The sequence below is a fragment of the Strix aluco genome, chromosome 3 (genome assembly GCF_031877795.1).
Source record: "Strix aluco isolate bStrAlu1 chromosome 3, bStrAlu1.hap1, whole genome shotgun sequence".
NCBI classification, from domain to species: Eukaryota; Metazoa; Chordata; class Aves; order Strigiformes; family Strigidae; genus Strix; species Strix aluco.
The window spans coordinates 45561156-45578828 of record NC_133933.1 but is presented as its reverse complement, the minus strand read 5'-3'; the positions used below and the strand labels follow the sequence as shown (position 1 = coordinate 45578828).

Genomic DNA, 17673 nt, shown 5'->3' with positions numbered 1-17673 from the left:
ATGGTCCATAAAATTAGAGGCTTGGGAGATGGGAATCCTAGCTTCTCCCACATGCTTAATTTATTCTGGAAAACGTATCAAAAATGGAAATTCCAAAATCCTTGTATTTACTTATAATGCAATATTACCTTGCTTCAAAGGTACCAGAAAACTGAGGTGTTACACTTTTGTGGTTTTTTCTGTCAATCCAAGCAGTAGAGCTTTCTCTTTTATCTTGTAATTCAGATAGGCAATCTCCAGCACTGAAGTGGATAAACCTATCAACTCATTTCACATGCAGCACTGAAAAGTCATCAGATGCTAATAACTCATTACTCAGCTGGGAAAGATCAAAACTAATGACAGATGAAATGCTCTCTTTCTTGTTATTAGTCCCCTGAGTCATCCAATTCCCACTGTACCACTCTTTATTTTTTGCTGCCTGCCTCTATATAACAAGCAATACTGTTGTTGCAGGTATCTCCTGTGACTCATTCCTTGGGCTTATCCACCTGTAATTTGTGGGTGAGATGAGCTACTATAATGCCGTTTTCCTCTGGGGTTTCTCACTACATCTGACCAGGCTACTGAGACTGACAGTCTGCATTTCACCAGTATTTTTTTATATTTAAACACATAAATTCTCTATTTTTACCAAGCGTACTACTAATAGTGCTTAAATAAAGACTGGTAATTAATGATGTTATGAATACATTTGCCAATCAAACTGCAATATCTCATTATCTTAATTTCCCAGGTAGAAGAGAAATGTGCATTTTCTGAAATCAGAAAAAAGGATGAATAAAAATGGCATATGATGGCAATAATCTTTCTAAAAAATGGGAAAATGCAATGTCTAGGTGGAAGAGGCACAATATCAGCTTCACATATAGGAATAAGTAAAAACTAAAGACTTCACATGGATTATATTTTTCTGGGAAAGCTAAAAGAATCTTTTCACTTTCTCTTTAACTCAGAAGGAGATGATACAAACCAACCTTTCTACTGATCTCCTTCTCCTATTTTTGTTGGTTCAAGCTGTGACTACTTTCCAAAATTATTGAGCCATGCATCAGAAACAGCCAGTAACAACTAGTATGAACATGCTCTCCTTGAATACTTTTTATTCTGTCTCTGCGTGTATTCTTTAATTGAACTTAAATTTCTCATAGTTCTCCCCGCTCCTACAATAAAAACGCTAAACAGCATCCCGCATTCATACTTACACACCACTCAGTACCTTCTCCACAGATTTTATTCATCACCAAGCATATGCAAGTACCGTACACTTTAAAGTCCTATAAAGTATCACATTGATATTCTGTAATGACCATAAGACACCACTGTATCACTACATCTGTCTTAATGAAATATCCATGTCATGATTAGCTTATAAAGCTCTCAGTACTAATACTGACCAACCCACTCGCTCACCCCACAAAGATCCCCAAAACAAACCTTCGACTATTGCAGTGCTTTATCTCTAAACTCTGAATGCCTCTTTCTGCTTGAAAGTGAACAGCAAAACTTTGGCATTTACTTGCTGTCTTTCCTTAGCAAAAATAAAAATGATATTTTAGAGCTCCTCCTAATCCCTATGATTCATATGTCAGACTCCCTACATTCATCATTCAAGCAAGTTTTTTTATCCATTTCCAGGTCTAATGGTGAACCATGTTCCAGGCAAATTGCCTTGTTTTTATTCCTAATGCTCTAATCACTGTTAGCAAAGAATGCACATGACAACTTTCATGTAATTATTATTGTTGACTGGCAAGATGTCTATATAAACTATCTTTTTCACTTCTCTAAAACATTTTAAAACCACGGAGACAACAACAGCAAGTCCTTCTTTTGTTCATCAAAATGCATAATCACACAGAGCAAACTCTCCTGCCTATTTTTTTCCCTTGGAGTCTTTAAAGTTTTAAATCGAAGCCACTATATATATCTGATGAATAACATTATTATGACTATGCTGCAGGCATACAGGGGGTCCTGCACTACTGCAGTCTAGTCAGCCATCAACCACTGTTTTAAACACGTGCTTTCTGAAAACTGAGTGACCATTACTGTGGTCATCAGCATTAATCATAGAAAGTGACTTAGATCCACAGACAGGGACAACTAAGATTTTGGCATTAAACAGTCAAATTTCCCAAGAACCACATAGGAAACGACTTCATTGTCATCTTCAAGCCCAGCTTTAGATGCCCAGACTACACTTAAAGCTACTGAGAAAACTGACTCAGTCCCTCCCTCAAGAAACTTTCAGTTCCCCTGATGTATAATCAGTTCAGTTCAGAGATAATTCAGGCTCTGCTAGAGGATACACTTTTAGAACAATATAATTTTTAAAACAGAACCTCTGGCGTGATTTTCACTCTCAATATTATAAAGTGAATGGGCTAAACAGAGTATATTGTTCATAATAAAAATAGATTATTCCATTCTCAAAGACAGGAAGCTATTACTCAAACAATGATGGTTTACGCCATAGCATTGCTTGTGCACTTAAGCAGTCAGGACTAAAGTAATACTACAATTTCCAGTAGAATTTCCATTAACAGTGACCAGCATAGGATCTAAAATATAATCTAGCAAATCTGGTTTCAGCCATTAGTGTACTAGAGTACATAGGTATATTAGTTTGTTTTCTGCAAAGCTATCCATGCAAATTCATATTTGTCGCATCCAGTCTGAGCCTACTTTCAAGTAATACTGTGGGTGAGTCAGCCTGAGGTGAACCATCACTACAAAGACCATCTGCTACAGCACATTGTACGTTCTCTCTGTTCAGAGACCTAATTGTACTTACCCTCACAAACACTAGCTGGATGAGGTAATTCAGCAAGACCCTGTAACGGCGAGGGTCTTTTATAAAAACATTTTTGAAATCATAATAAACATATAGTATACTGCTACAATGGCCCCAGAAGGCAGTGAGCTTGTGTCAGGATGAGTTAGTATAGAATTATGGTGAAAAAGCCATGTGTAGTAGTTATCTGACACAAATTAAAAATATATATATATATATATATGGCCATGGAGACTGCAACAGTGAATGATGCAGATCTTGGTGTAAAATAAGCTTTGAGTGCAATGAAACCATTAGCTCACCAGACCCAACAAGCTGACTTGTGACTACTCTTTCAACTAGTTTTTCACTTGCTGTTTTCAGAAGCAGCACTATGAAATAAAAGTAAACAAAAATAAAAATACCTCTCTTGGTTTTATAACAACATAATTAAAATGCTAGCCCATAAGACCCTATTCCTACAGACAATTTATGGACATCGTTAATTTTTACAAATTATTTAAAGGACTCTTACCTAAGGTCTTTCCTAAGTGCTTGCAGGAACATGACTTAAGTGTGGTAGACCTATCCCTTTTGCTTCTCCCCCCAAACAAACAATTGCAACGTTCCTGGGACATAATCCTGGACAGAGGGTTGGGTATAATACATGTTTTTATGCATAGACACACATACCACATATATATTTATATGAGCATATAGGCATAAATGTATTTTTTAACTGAAGAGCATCTGCTTTTGATTTGATCATTTTCATATGGATGCTTTTGTGGGCAATAACAGTACTATAAGTTGTTATTATATACATTTTCATGATTATCATCACAATCCTTAGACAACAATACTCCCATGTTTCCTAGCAATCAATAGCTTTTAGTTCAAGCTGAGATTCATTTGCTACATATACATAAACTCCTAGCACATTAAAGGAAACCTGCTATTCTCAACATGAAGGTTTGAAGAGTTCAGCTTCCATCCAGGATAAAGAACTAACAAGGAGATTTCAACTAAAATGACAGTTGCGCTGTTCTGGTGGGTAGCAAAAACTTACTGTCCTGGTATTTGAGGGAGAAAATCTGCAAAGGGAAAAAAAGGAACTCTCCTATGGTTTTTTTTCACCCTGCAGTTAATAAAATTAATGCCTCAATACAAAAGGTGTTGTATCAGTGACTGCTATATACTACTGTATGTATGTTCTAACACAATCTTAAAAACTATGATGTCTGTTCCAGTAAAAGAAACCCTTTTGGTAAATAATGTCTCCTGCTATACAAATAATCATAGTCTTTCTAATCTGAAATCCATAGCACACAAGGTAAGGCAGAGAATAACAATTAATATGGCTTATTTAATAGGATGACATGCTGTACTAATTTATGGGAAACAAACATGTATTTTTCAGAGGCTAGTTTTTGTACAAGTAGTTTCTAAAATCTTAAAGGCATTTTGTTCGCTCTTAAGACTCTTTCCTTCTTTGTGCCAGAATTATTCACTAGTAAAAACATTCCAAAGGTTGAAAATTAAAGTACAGAATTCTTCTTGCTGTTCTGGACAGTACAAACTGCTATAAATACTTTCTATGTGAGAATTACCTTTTCCATTACAAAAATTGCAACTGTTACCAGAGTACAGAAAAAGTTCACCAATGGCATCTATGTCAAAGTAACTCCATACTAATTGGTAGCAAAATAAGATATATATCCACATATAAAAATGCATAAATCAATATAAAATTATGTAAACAAATAAATATATTATACTAGTTAATTAACAAATGGGCAGATTTTTGTGCATATGACAATACTGCCTTGGATTAGCTATAAAATTTACAGCTGTCTTGGAAATCACCATAGACATCTCAGTCTTAGCTTTCTGGGCACAGGCATCCAGCTACAAAAGCAGATCATAAATGTAATAAATGTCTACAGCCACAATTCAGTATCAGCTGCAGAGTGCAATGATGATTTTCCTTTTGTGCTGCTGCTATGGCAGTTCTTATCTTCGTGTACTGGCCTATACACTAAACTCACACTTGCCATGAAAATGAGGTAAAACCCAGATCTGAAATGCAGAAACTGGAATAAATATTGCCTTCTTCAGATAATTGACTTTTTTAAGTAAATTAAGTATTCCCTTAACTTACAGGACAAAAACATCTCTGTGTAAGCTCACTCCAACGTGAGAGAAACATAAAAAAATTCTATAATTAAAGTATTGAAAGGTTAGTCAATGTTTCCTCCAGACCAGATGACTGTGAATTCCTCATAGCACTCAGTTAAAAGTGTTTTCAATTTGAGCATCCCCTGACATAAGGTAGAGTGGAAACTTTAAACAGTATGAAATTCACTTACCAGAAAAGACACTGGGGATCTTGGAAAGAAAACTTTTCACTGTACGAATAGGAATCCCATTTTTCTCATCTTGCATGCGGGCTATGACGTCTTCCATCTGAACACAGAGAAAAAAAAAGAAAATAGAGGAAGAATAATGCAAGAATTATTCCCTAAAATAAATTCTCCAAGAAATCCTAGATCAATCCCTCAGATTGGTCCAGTCTTGCTATTTCCTTTTTAATTTATAATTTATATTCTATATAAACAGGCTAAAAAACTGCAAGTAATTTATTTATGGACAACAGTAAAAAAATGTATGTGCTCAAAGTCTCTTGAGAAAGAAATACTGACTCAGAGCAAAGAGATTTAGTTAAGGTAGTTGAAAGTAGTTAAAAGAAGTACTTAAAAACTATTGCTGGCTATAAAATTTCATGTTTTGATTGTATTACTGGTATTGTACCACATATATAAGCAAAATAGACTCATACAGCCTTCTAGGGGACTGATACAACTCTCAAAAAGGCTGTTCAAACAAAAATAGAGCTTTTCAGTTCAAAGCAAAAATTCCTGCTTTTATTTTGAGAATATGAAAATAAATACAATATGATGCAATTTTACATCCCTAGAGACAGCAGAGCCAGAAACGTAAGAATTTTTGTAGGTAATGGAGTGAGTATAAAAATGTTTAAAATCACTTTGCTGTATTTTTTTAATATTTTTATATTAGCTCATTTTTTCCAACTTAATTTTTTAGGCTAATTTGGCCCATGCATTTTATAAATTATGCCTAACCCAGAGGTTCATTTTCATGTGAATTATGAACAGCAAGCCCTTTTAGTGGAAAACACAAAGAATATTTAGATAGAGTCACTGGCTGACAATGCCAGTTTTTATTCTTGCACATCTTGTACTTGAAGTTTACACATTAGATAAGTTCTATCTTTCCTTCTTTTAATATCTAACTTCTCAAAATATTCAATAACATTATGATAAAAGGAATTACAACTATCCTTCCTTTTTCCTTAAATCACCAACATACTCCATATGAAAAACTGTGTGACAAAGCATTTTATATTATTTTATTAGTAAAATCTTAAAAAAATTTCTATCTCACCTTTGTCCCCCAGTAGGTTCCCAAAGATTTCATTAAAATTTTGTGGCTGGGTTATGTTGAAAAAAGAAACTAAGAGACAAAATTCTGTTATACACCTTTCTTCCACACAAGTCAGATGACCCAAATTGTCAGACAGCAAATTAGCATTAGTTGTAGCTGTGCACTAATTGGCCCAATGGGGGAGTTCTATAGAGTCAGGAAAGGGAAAAGGAGCTGGGGTCACCAGTGGTGTATGTAGGGAAAAAGAACAAAAATCCATATCAAAAATGAAAACAAAATCAATTGGTTCGACTGCTCATGAAAAACATGTTTATACAGAGTGTCTGGAGGTTCACATGCTCCATGTACTTATGGATCATACACTAACAACCCAAGGAGCACAAATCCAGTGGCATAGTCCAAAACATAAAGTACACACAAGAAGTAGATATTGTTAGCAGGATGTGAAAGACCAAGTCTATTGCTCAGAATTAAGCAATGTACAAATGTAACAGAACAAAAGAACCAATGTTCCTTGTAATGTCTTTCACCTGACATGGAATTTAATTATTTAAATAGAAAAGGCTATTAATAATGTCCTGAATAAATTGTCAAGCAGACAAACTATTGTCTATGAAGTGGAATCTCTCCTACATTTGTTATCATATAATAAGTGAAGGCTTGTTTCAAACCCTTCTAAATTCAGCTGGTAAACTTATAGCCCTTAAACGAATAAGGAGTCACTCAAATTCAGGTGAATACCTTTGATTTATAGAATAAAGTAAATTATAACCATAGGTGTGTGGTCTTCTATGGAAATGAACAGAAGTAAATTTGATGATAAATTCCATACATGCAGTGTAAGCTTATAAGAATACTGCTAGAACTGCTGAGTGAATAATAATGTATGTTACACTGGACAAAGTTTAGAAGACAATTCATACATAAGGCAAGATGATAAAGGTATATTTGCATTATAATAAGGATTGCTACAGACGTAGGACACAATCCTGGAACACAATATTACAGGTACTGATATGCAGTTACCTACTCAGGAATGCACAAGAGTGCAAATGTTTAATGCCTAGCATTCCTAGTGCTGTCAGTAATCAGTCTTTTGAGGGTATATGGAATAAATTGTTAACTGACATTTGCATATGCCTTGCTGAATTTGCTTCATGGACAAGATTTAATCTAAACTGTATAAAACCTAACTCTGACAGGGATTGTAGCTCTGGGGGAGTTCTCTGGTTTTGATTAGCAAAGTGAGCTCTAGAGTGTCTGCACTGCAAACTTACACCTTCCCCTGCACATCTAGCTCAGATTATTGTTGCATGTCAGGAACAAACACCCTCTGTGCAAAAGGCAGCTCACACTCCAGACAGCATCATTGTGAACTGCCTAGTTAATTCAGTGTACAAAGAAACAAGATACAACACAACATCAGACTCCTAATTAGTTACAGTTGACCTGGGATTCTGTATGTTATCTGTTAGACCACAAAATTCTTACTTGTCTTCTCACTTTTTGTGCAGAAATCTAAAAGGTCACATGTGTTTTGTGGTCATCTTAAATCTTAACTCAGGAAAATGAACGGCAAATGAAAAAAAAAAAAAAAGAAAAGCTCTAATTAAAGATGCAAAACCATCTAAACCAACATTTTCAGGTGCACAGTTTAACTTTCAATATATGTAGTCCCTATTTCTGTTTTAGCTGCTTTAAATTCAGCAAACGTATAATCTCTTCCACTGAAAAACATCTCTTTTAATAATATTTGGGAAGCAGCACTCAAGACGCTTCTCTGTCATTCATCAACAATGACCTAAAACAATGAAAAGGGCAGAATATTTTAATTAGAACGATGAAAGAAAATCTTCATCTAATTTTGCTCAAGAAGTCTAATCTGGGAAACACAAGCTGCTGCCTGATATAATAATTTTCCTTTCTGATGTATCATTGTTTTCTTCTGAATCACCTGACCCAATGTTCAAAAGTGAAATACAAGCTCCTTCACTTCACCTCAGAACTAGGTTTTCACAGTTCTTTGCTTATGTGCTTACCTGGCTAAACCTGATTAGCTCTGATAATGTAATGGGATCTTTTTTAGCCCTAAGCCTTCTCAAAGAACTCAAAGAGAACAAATCCACAAACAACTGTCGCCTGATAAGTCTGCAAATGAAGCTCAATGTGCTTGAAAAAACGAAGTTGTGTAAGCACATCTTTTAGCTTTTCAGTCATTATACACAATTAACAGGGAAAGTGTAGCTAGAAGAAAGTTCACAGTGCAGCAAGGATTCTACAGGAGCATTTCTAAATAAATGTATACTTCAAAATATGTGCCCTTTGTTTACCAGTGAGGCAATTCTAACCCTGACAAAAACGCACTTAACCTTCTGATGCACAGGCAACTCAGACCAAACTTACAATATTAATACTTAAAACTTCACCCGTCTCCTTTTGAAGATAATTTGCAGTCTTCATCTTGACATGTAAGGATGCTGTGAAATCTATTTCAAAGACTAACTCTGTGACAACAGTGACAATGTATCTTATATGAAACAAAAAGAAAGAGAATAGTGATATCCTGTAATAGAAATGCTACAGGATACAGGAGCCATTGCCTAATAATGACTGCTGACTCTGCTCCAAACACACTGGGAGCTAAGCATGGAGACATGCACGAGTTACCCCAGGGGCAGAACCCACAGAGAACTAACAAGGCCACAGAGTCAGTAGTATCTGGCCACGGGGAAGAGAGATTATCAAATGGGAAGCAAAGGTGATGGTTCTCAGTCATGTGTATTGCTAAAAGTCCATTGAAGGACTATGCTTATTGGGATTCTCTTCCTCTTTGATATGGTCATAGGAGGTTTCTGCCATATGGGGTATGACTCATTTCTTCTATCTTTAATCATCAGTCACTACCCAAAGGTAGTGTCTTTCTCCATTACTTACAGTGGAAGTCTTGACAACAAACCAGGACTTGTATCCTTTAGCTACTTACAACTAAGTGAAATGAATACAACTAGGAGCAGAATTTTTATGGTTCCTCAGGTTTCAGTGCCACGTGGTTTGGGAAGAGCCTGATCTTTAAATTTCTAAATCTAAATATTAATTTCATCACTAATTATCCACACATCTTGCAAAAATTATCCCCTTGCACCATAATTCATCACTGCTTCTTAAGAAGTGGGTTTTTTTAATTAATTCAAAGACAACAAAAGTCAAAAGCTGAAAAAGTTTGTCAGTGCAGGACAAGAGTTTTTTCTTCCCTTAAAAGCAAGCCTAAATCAACTCCACATAAAGACGGTCACTAGATACAAGGATTCCAGGACTAGAAAAAGAAAACAATGGTCTGAAATAACTAAAGTTCAAGAAATACATGGTAAAAGCTTAAAGCCTTGGCCTACTTGCACATTTACAGATACCTCAATTCGATTTCTGTTACTAAAACAAATTTCAGTGCCAGAGAATTAAAAGTACACCCAGGAATACTAGAATGAAACTAAACGTAATTTTGTACTCAGTTATCATACCTCAGAATAGGGGATTGCTCTTATGTTGAGTGTACTAGGGTCCACCCACACTACAGCTTTGTTAATTTTGCTAAAATCTTTCTTCTTCATTTTACCTACATGCAGGGGTGGAATAACCCAGTAGAACTAACTACAAACCTCATCCAAACTTGTTAACAAGTTGCATTATGTAATAATTTCTTACACTACACAACAAGTTTCCCTTGACATTTTTTCCCCTCCATACTTAAACACATAACAGAGTCCGAGGTCATTAGTGCAGCTGGCCAGCAGGTTGCAGGAGGCTTTCCCTAGCCAGCACCCCATGCAGTGACGTACGTGAAGCATCATGGGCTGAACAAAACCAGCAGGGTAGGAGAAAACTGCAAGGTTCTTTACAAGATAATGGCCATTTTTTCTGTTTTCCAACACAGGCTAACTATACGGAATAGATAGATATATTCTCATCTTGTTAGTATTATACTGATGATGAATTACCTGTAACTGCTCTTGCTTTCAACAGTACCCCTATCTTGAAACTCCATTGTACTACATATGCTCTGTCTCACACACTGCCAACTACACTATAAATTTTCTGTTGAGACGTCCATCAGCTAAAAAGCCCGTAATTGCAGGATGCAGAAAATTTGTAAGAAAGTATTTTTCTGTGGTTCACTGAGGCAACAAATCTGTATATTTACGTGAATGGCTAAACTACCCCATCAGAGTTACCCTTTAGGAGCCTCAGACTGTCTTCCCATGCGAGCTGCTCTTTGCCTGGACTACACATGCCAACAATCACTGCAATTAATTGAATCATCAAAGAGCCACTTGAGAGTTGCCCAACTCAGTGAACCAGGGGGCTTTGTTCAGCTATTCAAGCTGCATCACAGAGAAGAAAAGAGCACAAAATACATGAACTACAAATCCCGTGAGGCTGCATTGACAAGCACAGATACAGGCAAACTGATTGCCAGATAAAATATTTCAGTGTTGCTCATGAAACTAAAGGAAATCATCTCAGGTCAGTGGTGCCGACAACTCTTTCTCTAAATCAAGCATGTAGAAATGAGACAGTTTGACATCTCTATATCAAAGATTTTAGCATTTTTCATTTAATGCTGAATGAGGTTATTTCAACTCTTCCTTCCTACTTGGGATGAAATTAAAGTTTAAAACATTCACAAGTCCAGAAAAGTACATTTAGATTTTTGGCTAAAGTACAATGCTGAAAGATGGCTTGAAACATTCAAGATTAACCAAACTGTTAACAGCAGTCATGTATGGACTATCTGAGCTTGCTGAAAAAAAGCAGTCAGTCAGAAGTTCCTCTAAATCAGCAATATTGCTTCTCTGGTCTACCAATACAGGGAACAGCCCTAAGTACTCTCTGATGAACATTAAAAAAGAAAATAACTTACTCAATGAAAAGAATACAAGAATGACTGGCCTCATCCTTTTCAGAATCTCTATTTGCTGAAGTAATTATTTGACACCATAAAATCAAATGACAAATCAACACAAACATTTCCAATCATATTAAATGGATGCAATGGAGATAGCTTGAAGAACCTAATTTACTACATATACCTATGACACTGACACCTCTGCCTCATGTTCTTTTCCTTCTGCAGTATGAAGTCACTGGTGTGAGCAAATAGTTCATACTGTGTCCTCAAACAGAATGTTTGTGGAGAGCCAAAGATGTTCTGGCTTCACATGTAGCACAAAACTCTGTATTGAAGCATTATCTGTCATCACTCTTATGTTTCCATTTGTAATTATCAATTTGTGAAATTCTAATTAAGATTCAAATTTATTTGCCCTATTTATCCATACTGTGTCAGATACAGCAAATAAAATTGCAGCAAATTTTAAACTGCAACAGGGGAGGTTCAGACTGGACATTAAGAAAAAATTTTTCACAGAAAGAGTGGTTGGACAGTGGAATAGGCTGCCCAGGGAGGGGGTGGAGTCACCATCCCTGGATGTGTTTAAGGGTCGTTTAGATGAGATGCTGGGGGATATGGTGCAGGGGAGAACTTTGTAGAGTAGGGCTGATGGTTGGACTCGAGGATCCCAAGGGTCTTTTCCAACCTGAGTGATTCTGTGATTCTGTGAGATAGGTCATGTTCCAAACTGGCTGTAAAACAAGGCTGGTACCATATATATTAGCAGCTTGTGCTTACGTTAAATGAGTGCACGGCAAGCTTTTGTTATTTGTTAAGAATAATTTAGGTTATTTTGAATTTATTTGAAAACCAATGCCAGTTCTGTGCAATTATTATTGAGACCTGAGTTAATTAGATGGACAGTCCCACTGGGCTTGTCCCTGCCATCAACACTGCATGTTCACCACTGAACCTTCATCAATATGACAGACTCTGCACACTTTGCTGATTTAGAATTGTGCTTTTGGAATGATAATTTTAAGCATGTTCTTGTGTTACTTATGCATCTAAAATGTTTAATCAACAAAACCAGCATTTCATTTAAAAAGTGCTTGCAGTTTATTACAAATCATACAAGTAGTTCTTTTGCTTTTCATTCCTGTGCCTTGCCCATTTTGAGCAGTTATACCAAATTCTTGATATCAATACCCAGAGAAGCAGAGAGTCCTAGGGACAGTGAATGAACATGCACTTACAAAGACACAGCTAGGCTACTATAAAAGAAGCAGTATTCACCTTTTAATAGCGCTGAACTATCTAATAATAAAGTTGAAAATAAATCCCTTGTTAGACATGTTCTCTCAATGGGGAAAAAAGCAGAGTCTTCATGTAAAATTTACTGAAATCACATAGAACATGCAAAATCAGTTACTGGCAGCTCAGATATTGATAACTACTGCATAGCAAAGAATTTTCTACAGTTACTTTACAATGTTTTACTTGGAAGAGAGGGTATGTGAGGAAGAAATATAGTTTCAGAATTAAAAATGCTGGGGAAAAAAATGGTCTGCTGAAAGAGAATTTAGTTGACCTCTTTTTAATACTTTTTGGAAGAAGGATAACTTGAAAGCATTCTTTGAACTCCTGTGATTAACCTGTAATCATGTGGCCTGTTTGGAAGCTACAGCTGTCAGTGTATAAAGAATGGATAAAGGTTAATTCCCATCTCATAAAAGTGTACAATATTGAATGGAAAATCTTGAAGATATCATATAGTACATTCTGATTTATGCCAATAAATTATTCTCTTTTCTCCCAGGGACTGCTAATGTTGAACTAGTGGTTTGACGCATCAACATGTCACACAATATGACTTTTTTCTCTGCCTCATACACTGGCTAAACTGGAGATCTCTCAGTAACCTTCCATTTCCACTACCACTCTACAGTTTCACCTGATTTATTTCTTACTGTGCCTTCTTTGGATAAGTTGAACTGAAAACCTTTAACTAATACTGCATTTCACAAAAAAAAAAAAAAAAAAAAAAGTGCTTCTTTATTCTAATTCAGAAAAATAGTGCAAGTTTGCTTCTGTCAGTATATTTTTTTAAGAATTCAGTAAGTCAAAAAATCCATACCACAGCATGAGCTGTTACTTCAATTTTTTTCAATTAGATTAATTTTTTCTCACCTGAGTCCTACATCCAGTTCACTGCATCTATATTAGTGCTATATGGCTGAACAGCGAACAGCAGGCTGAAATAGTTTCTAAAAGCTACTCAGCTGGTATTAAAGAAAAGCCATATAACTTTGGGGGAATATATCATTGATTCAGCTTTGGAATCAAGAAAAGGTTACAGAAAACGCTATGCTAACTATGAAAAATTGTGTGGGTGGCAATTCCAGCTCCCTGGCCTTCACAAAAATGCAATTTCAAACAACAAAAAACTGTACTAAGTAAGGACAAAGGTTGTATTTTTTTAATTAACCACTTGAAAAATAATTCAAATATAATTTAAAATTGTTTCATACTCTTAATACTTCATAATTTATTTTTACTCTGGCTTTTCCAAGCCAAGAAACATTTTCTATATTTAGAAAATGTCACAATCAGACATGGAAAATATAAAAATCTATGCACTCATGCAAAAGTTACAACTCTAAATGAATGTTTTTCATGTTTAAATTCCAGATAGATAAAGAAAAGCATTTCAGTTTATTTATCTGATTTTCTTGGAATTTAGAAATTAATTAGAATTAATTAGAAATACAGCTTTCTCAAACCTTGAATGTTAGTGTTGCACCAGAGAAAGCTTATCCAAAGGGGGTAAAAAACACATCCAGATGGTGAAATTTCAAAACTACTGAAGTCAATGATAATTTTGGAAACAGCATCTCTGCTTTTAGTAAAATCATAATTTCTATCACAGGTGTGAAATATTGGTTAGAAAGACAGAGGAAAAGGAAGCATTACTATGGGCACTTGAGAAGGAAACACAGCTTGAGGAAGGAGGTCTTGGTAAAAGAGTACATTAATAAAGGGATTTCTGTAAGAATACTTCATGCAGAATAAAATATAATTTTTTTAAAAGCAACTAAAACTATAAATAATATTTATTAATTTGTCAGGCCGTGACTTGAGCTTCTAAACTGTGCTACTAGAGATAGAAATAATTCTCCTTAGGCAAAATACATATTTTTAAAATATGGTCTTTCAAAGCCAAGATGTTTCCTGAGTTGTACTGACCATCTGTGATACAATGGTCCTGACACTAGAAATGGGGTCTCCTCTCTATTTCAGAAACAGACAAGCTCAACTGGAAACCTGACCTCTGAGATCTCAAAAGGACTTTTCAAAACCATATTAGAAAAATGTTCAAAAGGTTTGGATTTTTTTCCAAGGAGGAACAAAAGCAAAATGTCAAAATTATCAGAAAAAAAAAAACAAACCCAAAACCAAAACAGAACCAGAACAGATTCTGGTACTCTGGTCAGTATATAGGCTAAGATTTTAAAGAAGAAAACACAAGCACACATTTTTGTAGGAGATGCAAAACAAGGACTAAGTTAGTTTATACACAGCTAACTCAGACACAAAAGTGAAAGGTAGCTAATGGCGCATTTTGCCTTCACAAAAAACACTCATGAAAATATTAGCTATAGGATATAGCAGAGTCACAGTATATTCATCTACCTAAAAAAGTTACATTCCTCAGGAGATTACTTACGTATACTCCAAAATATTGTAATTTAATTCTAAAGTCCACAAAACCAGATGTTTTCTAAATTGGTACAACTTTCTTTCTTTATTAAGGGTTTTAAATCTAAATTTGTCTGGTCAAAATCTTTTTTCTCATTTGTCAGATCATCCCAAACATTACAAAGCCACATCACAGTAGCAGATCATTTTAGAATCAGCTATTGCCGAGCTAGGAGAAGACCTTTTAAAAAAAATGCAATACCATTACCCTTCAAATGCTGAAGAAAGAAGAAGTAATTACAAAAAATGTTTGAAATTACATGACAGAAATAACATTTCAGGGTACACAAGGATATGAAAATGGAATACAAATTCAGAAAATGAGCCTGCGTATATTTTGAGGTTCTCTAACCTGCTCTGCACAATAGCTGATGAGGAAGCTAATCAAAGCACAGTATTACTTCTCCATTCACAATGAAACTTCAAGGAGGAACACTTAGATCATAGAATCATAGAATACTTTGGGTTGGAAGAGACCTCCAAAGATCACCTAGTCCAACCCCCCTGCAATGAGCAGGGACATCTTCACCTAGATCAGGTTGCTCAGAGCCCCATTCAACCTGACCTTGGATGTTCCCAGGGATGTGGCACCTATTACCTCTCTGGGCAGCTTGTTCCAGTGTTTCACCAATATATAGAGAAGGTAAAGCCTAAGCAGTTTGGTGATTTCTGTATTGCTTTCTTCCCTGTGGCAGGGGAAGACTGAAGGTCTTCTGCTAATATTTTAGCACCTAGGGAACTAAGATACTGTATAAAAACTAAATTTCTAGTTCTCTTGGTCCTTTAAATTGGTCTGAGGCCTTAAACCCCATTAAATACAGAAATACAACTGCTACAATCAAAAGAGATTTTTACCAGTAACTTTTAAATTATGCTCTTGTAGAAAAGTTGTTCTTAATAATTGTATTACAGTATGGTAATCTTTCAGTATCAATTATATTTGGCATTTTAAAAAATTGGCTGGTGATGTAATACGGTAATGTAGCATTATATGACAGATGGATTGGTTTCACAGTAGTCTGCTCACCCTCTGTTACACAACTTATTTGAAAACAAATATTTTATTTACCTAACCTGAATAGACAGAAACTAGACAGTCGTGGATATTCTGTGTCAGTTCTTAAAGCATGTCTAATTCACTGATTTTCACTTTAAGAGCAATGTAAAAGGAAAACAAATGAATGACTGAAGTACTGATCTGCCAAGTGAATAATACAGAAAAAGAATGGATAAAATCCACAGAAAATACAATCGTGGTACATTCAATATGCAAAAAAACATATCAAGAAGAGTACTGAAATAAATGAAACCGAGCAGTTAAACCACTTTCCATAAAAAATTAACTACCAGCATTCCAATAACACCAGTATGTCTTCCCTCCTCATTATAAATTTTATCATCATCTTCTTTGAGCCAGTAGAAGTTCCAGGCCTGTTCACCTTTTTCTGCTTTTGAGAACATCACATACACACTAGTAATTTTCATGCTAAAAAGCAAACCTACCTATTATAGTGCTTGCTATTAGCAATTCGGGAACTGTAGTGTAAACTATAGGTTTATGTAAGAAAAGAAAAGCATACAAATATTAGTCTGCCCTTCAGTGACAAAATGAGGTATTTTTCCATGTCAAGCAACATTTTTTCATCTCTCATTAACTACACAAATTAGTCAAGCTTCTCATCAGAAAGTGACAAAATTTAAGAAAAACAGGTGATACGTGTTCTTATTTAGCAAGGAGTAATAAAAAGTTCTACATTCATTTTTTGAAAAAAAAATAGGGGTAATCTATGTAGAAGACAAAAACTCTTTTTTTTTTTTTTTTTTTGCAAATGGCTTTTACAGTTTTGCAATGTATTTTAATTTGAATGGGAAAGAAAAACCAAAATGTGAGTATTTGCTATGAAATAAAATGATGAAAACAAATATTTCAGGTTAAACAACTTTCTTCATTTGAAAAAAGGTATTTCTGTCATCTATTACTGAAGATTATAAGTAAATGAGTGATTAAAATAATAAAAGGTATTTTGCAGAGAATGTCAAAATTGCCACCCTTTGATTTATAATTTCTCAACATTTCCAGAATTATTCCAGTACAGGAATAGCTGTATCAGCTATATCAGCCTGATTCTAAGATGAATTTAAAATCCTATTTTCCTAATACAGAGTGTCTGTTTTTATGATATTCACAAAATCCTGGCATTCTCCTAAAAATTACTAAAATCACAGCAAAAGTAATGATTAACAGAACATAGCCAGTTGTTTCCTTATAGCAGTTATTTGGAAAAAGAGTCAGAATTTTGACAAGGGATTTTGATTCTACACAATGAATAGACAAAACAGAAATGAAATCTCCTTGTTTAAAAATGAAAACTAAGTTAGCCATACTCTTTTATTAACGCAGGCTTTTCCAGGAGCTTTCTTAAAAGCAATATCTGATAAAGTGCAGTAGCACCAGTCTGTCAAACTCCATTACAACATCTAATTCCATTATACAGTTACCTCATACACACACAGAGAGACTGACTTGGCTTCATCTCTTAAAATCAAAGTTACCTGATTTCTAGAAGCCCTGCCCTTCTCCATCCATTGAAAAAGGACTTATTTTTTTTTTTTATTTTGCTTACATTGCTGTATTTTCACAAGTATCTCCCCTATGTGTTGGTACAGGAGCAATTTCAATAAAACCTTATTCATCAAACCACTTAAACAGTTGGTAGTCTTTAAGGCTGAAATTTTCTAAGAAAATTAAAGTAACTAAATACCTAACTTACATCAAAAACCAGTGGAC

The 17673-nt window shown here is 35.1% G+C and overlaps 1 protein-coding gene across 5 annotated transcripts in view; it reads right to left on the bottom strand.

Moving 5' to 3' along the window:
- RGS7 (regulator of G protein signaling 7) overlaps positions 1-17673 on the bottom strand; it is a 245378-nt gene that overhangs the window by 122741 nt on the left and 104964 nt on the right. For all 5 annotated transcript variants that reach the window (XM_074818377.1, XM_074818378.1, XM_074818379.1 and 2 more), the window contains exon 3: positions 5146-5242. In XM_074818377.1, the coding sequence (XP_074674478.1) occupies positions 5146-5242 (97 nt within the window). The remainder of the gene's footprint in view (positions 1-5145; positions 5243-17673) is intronic.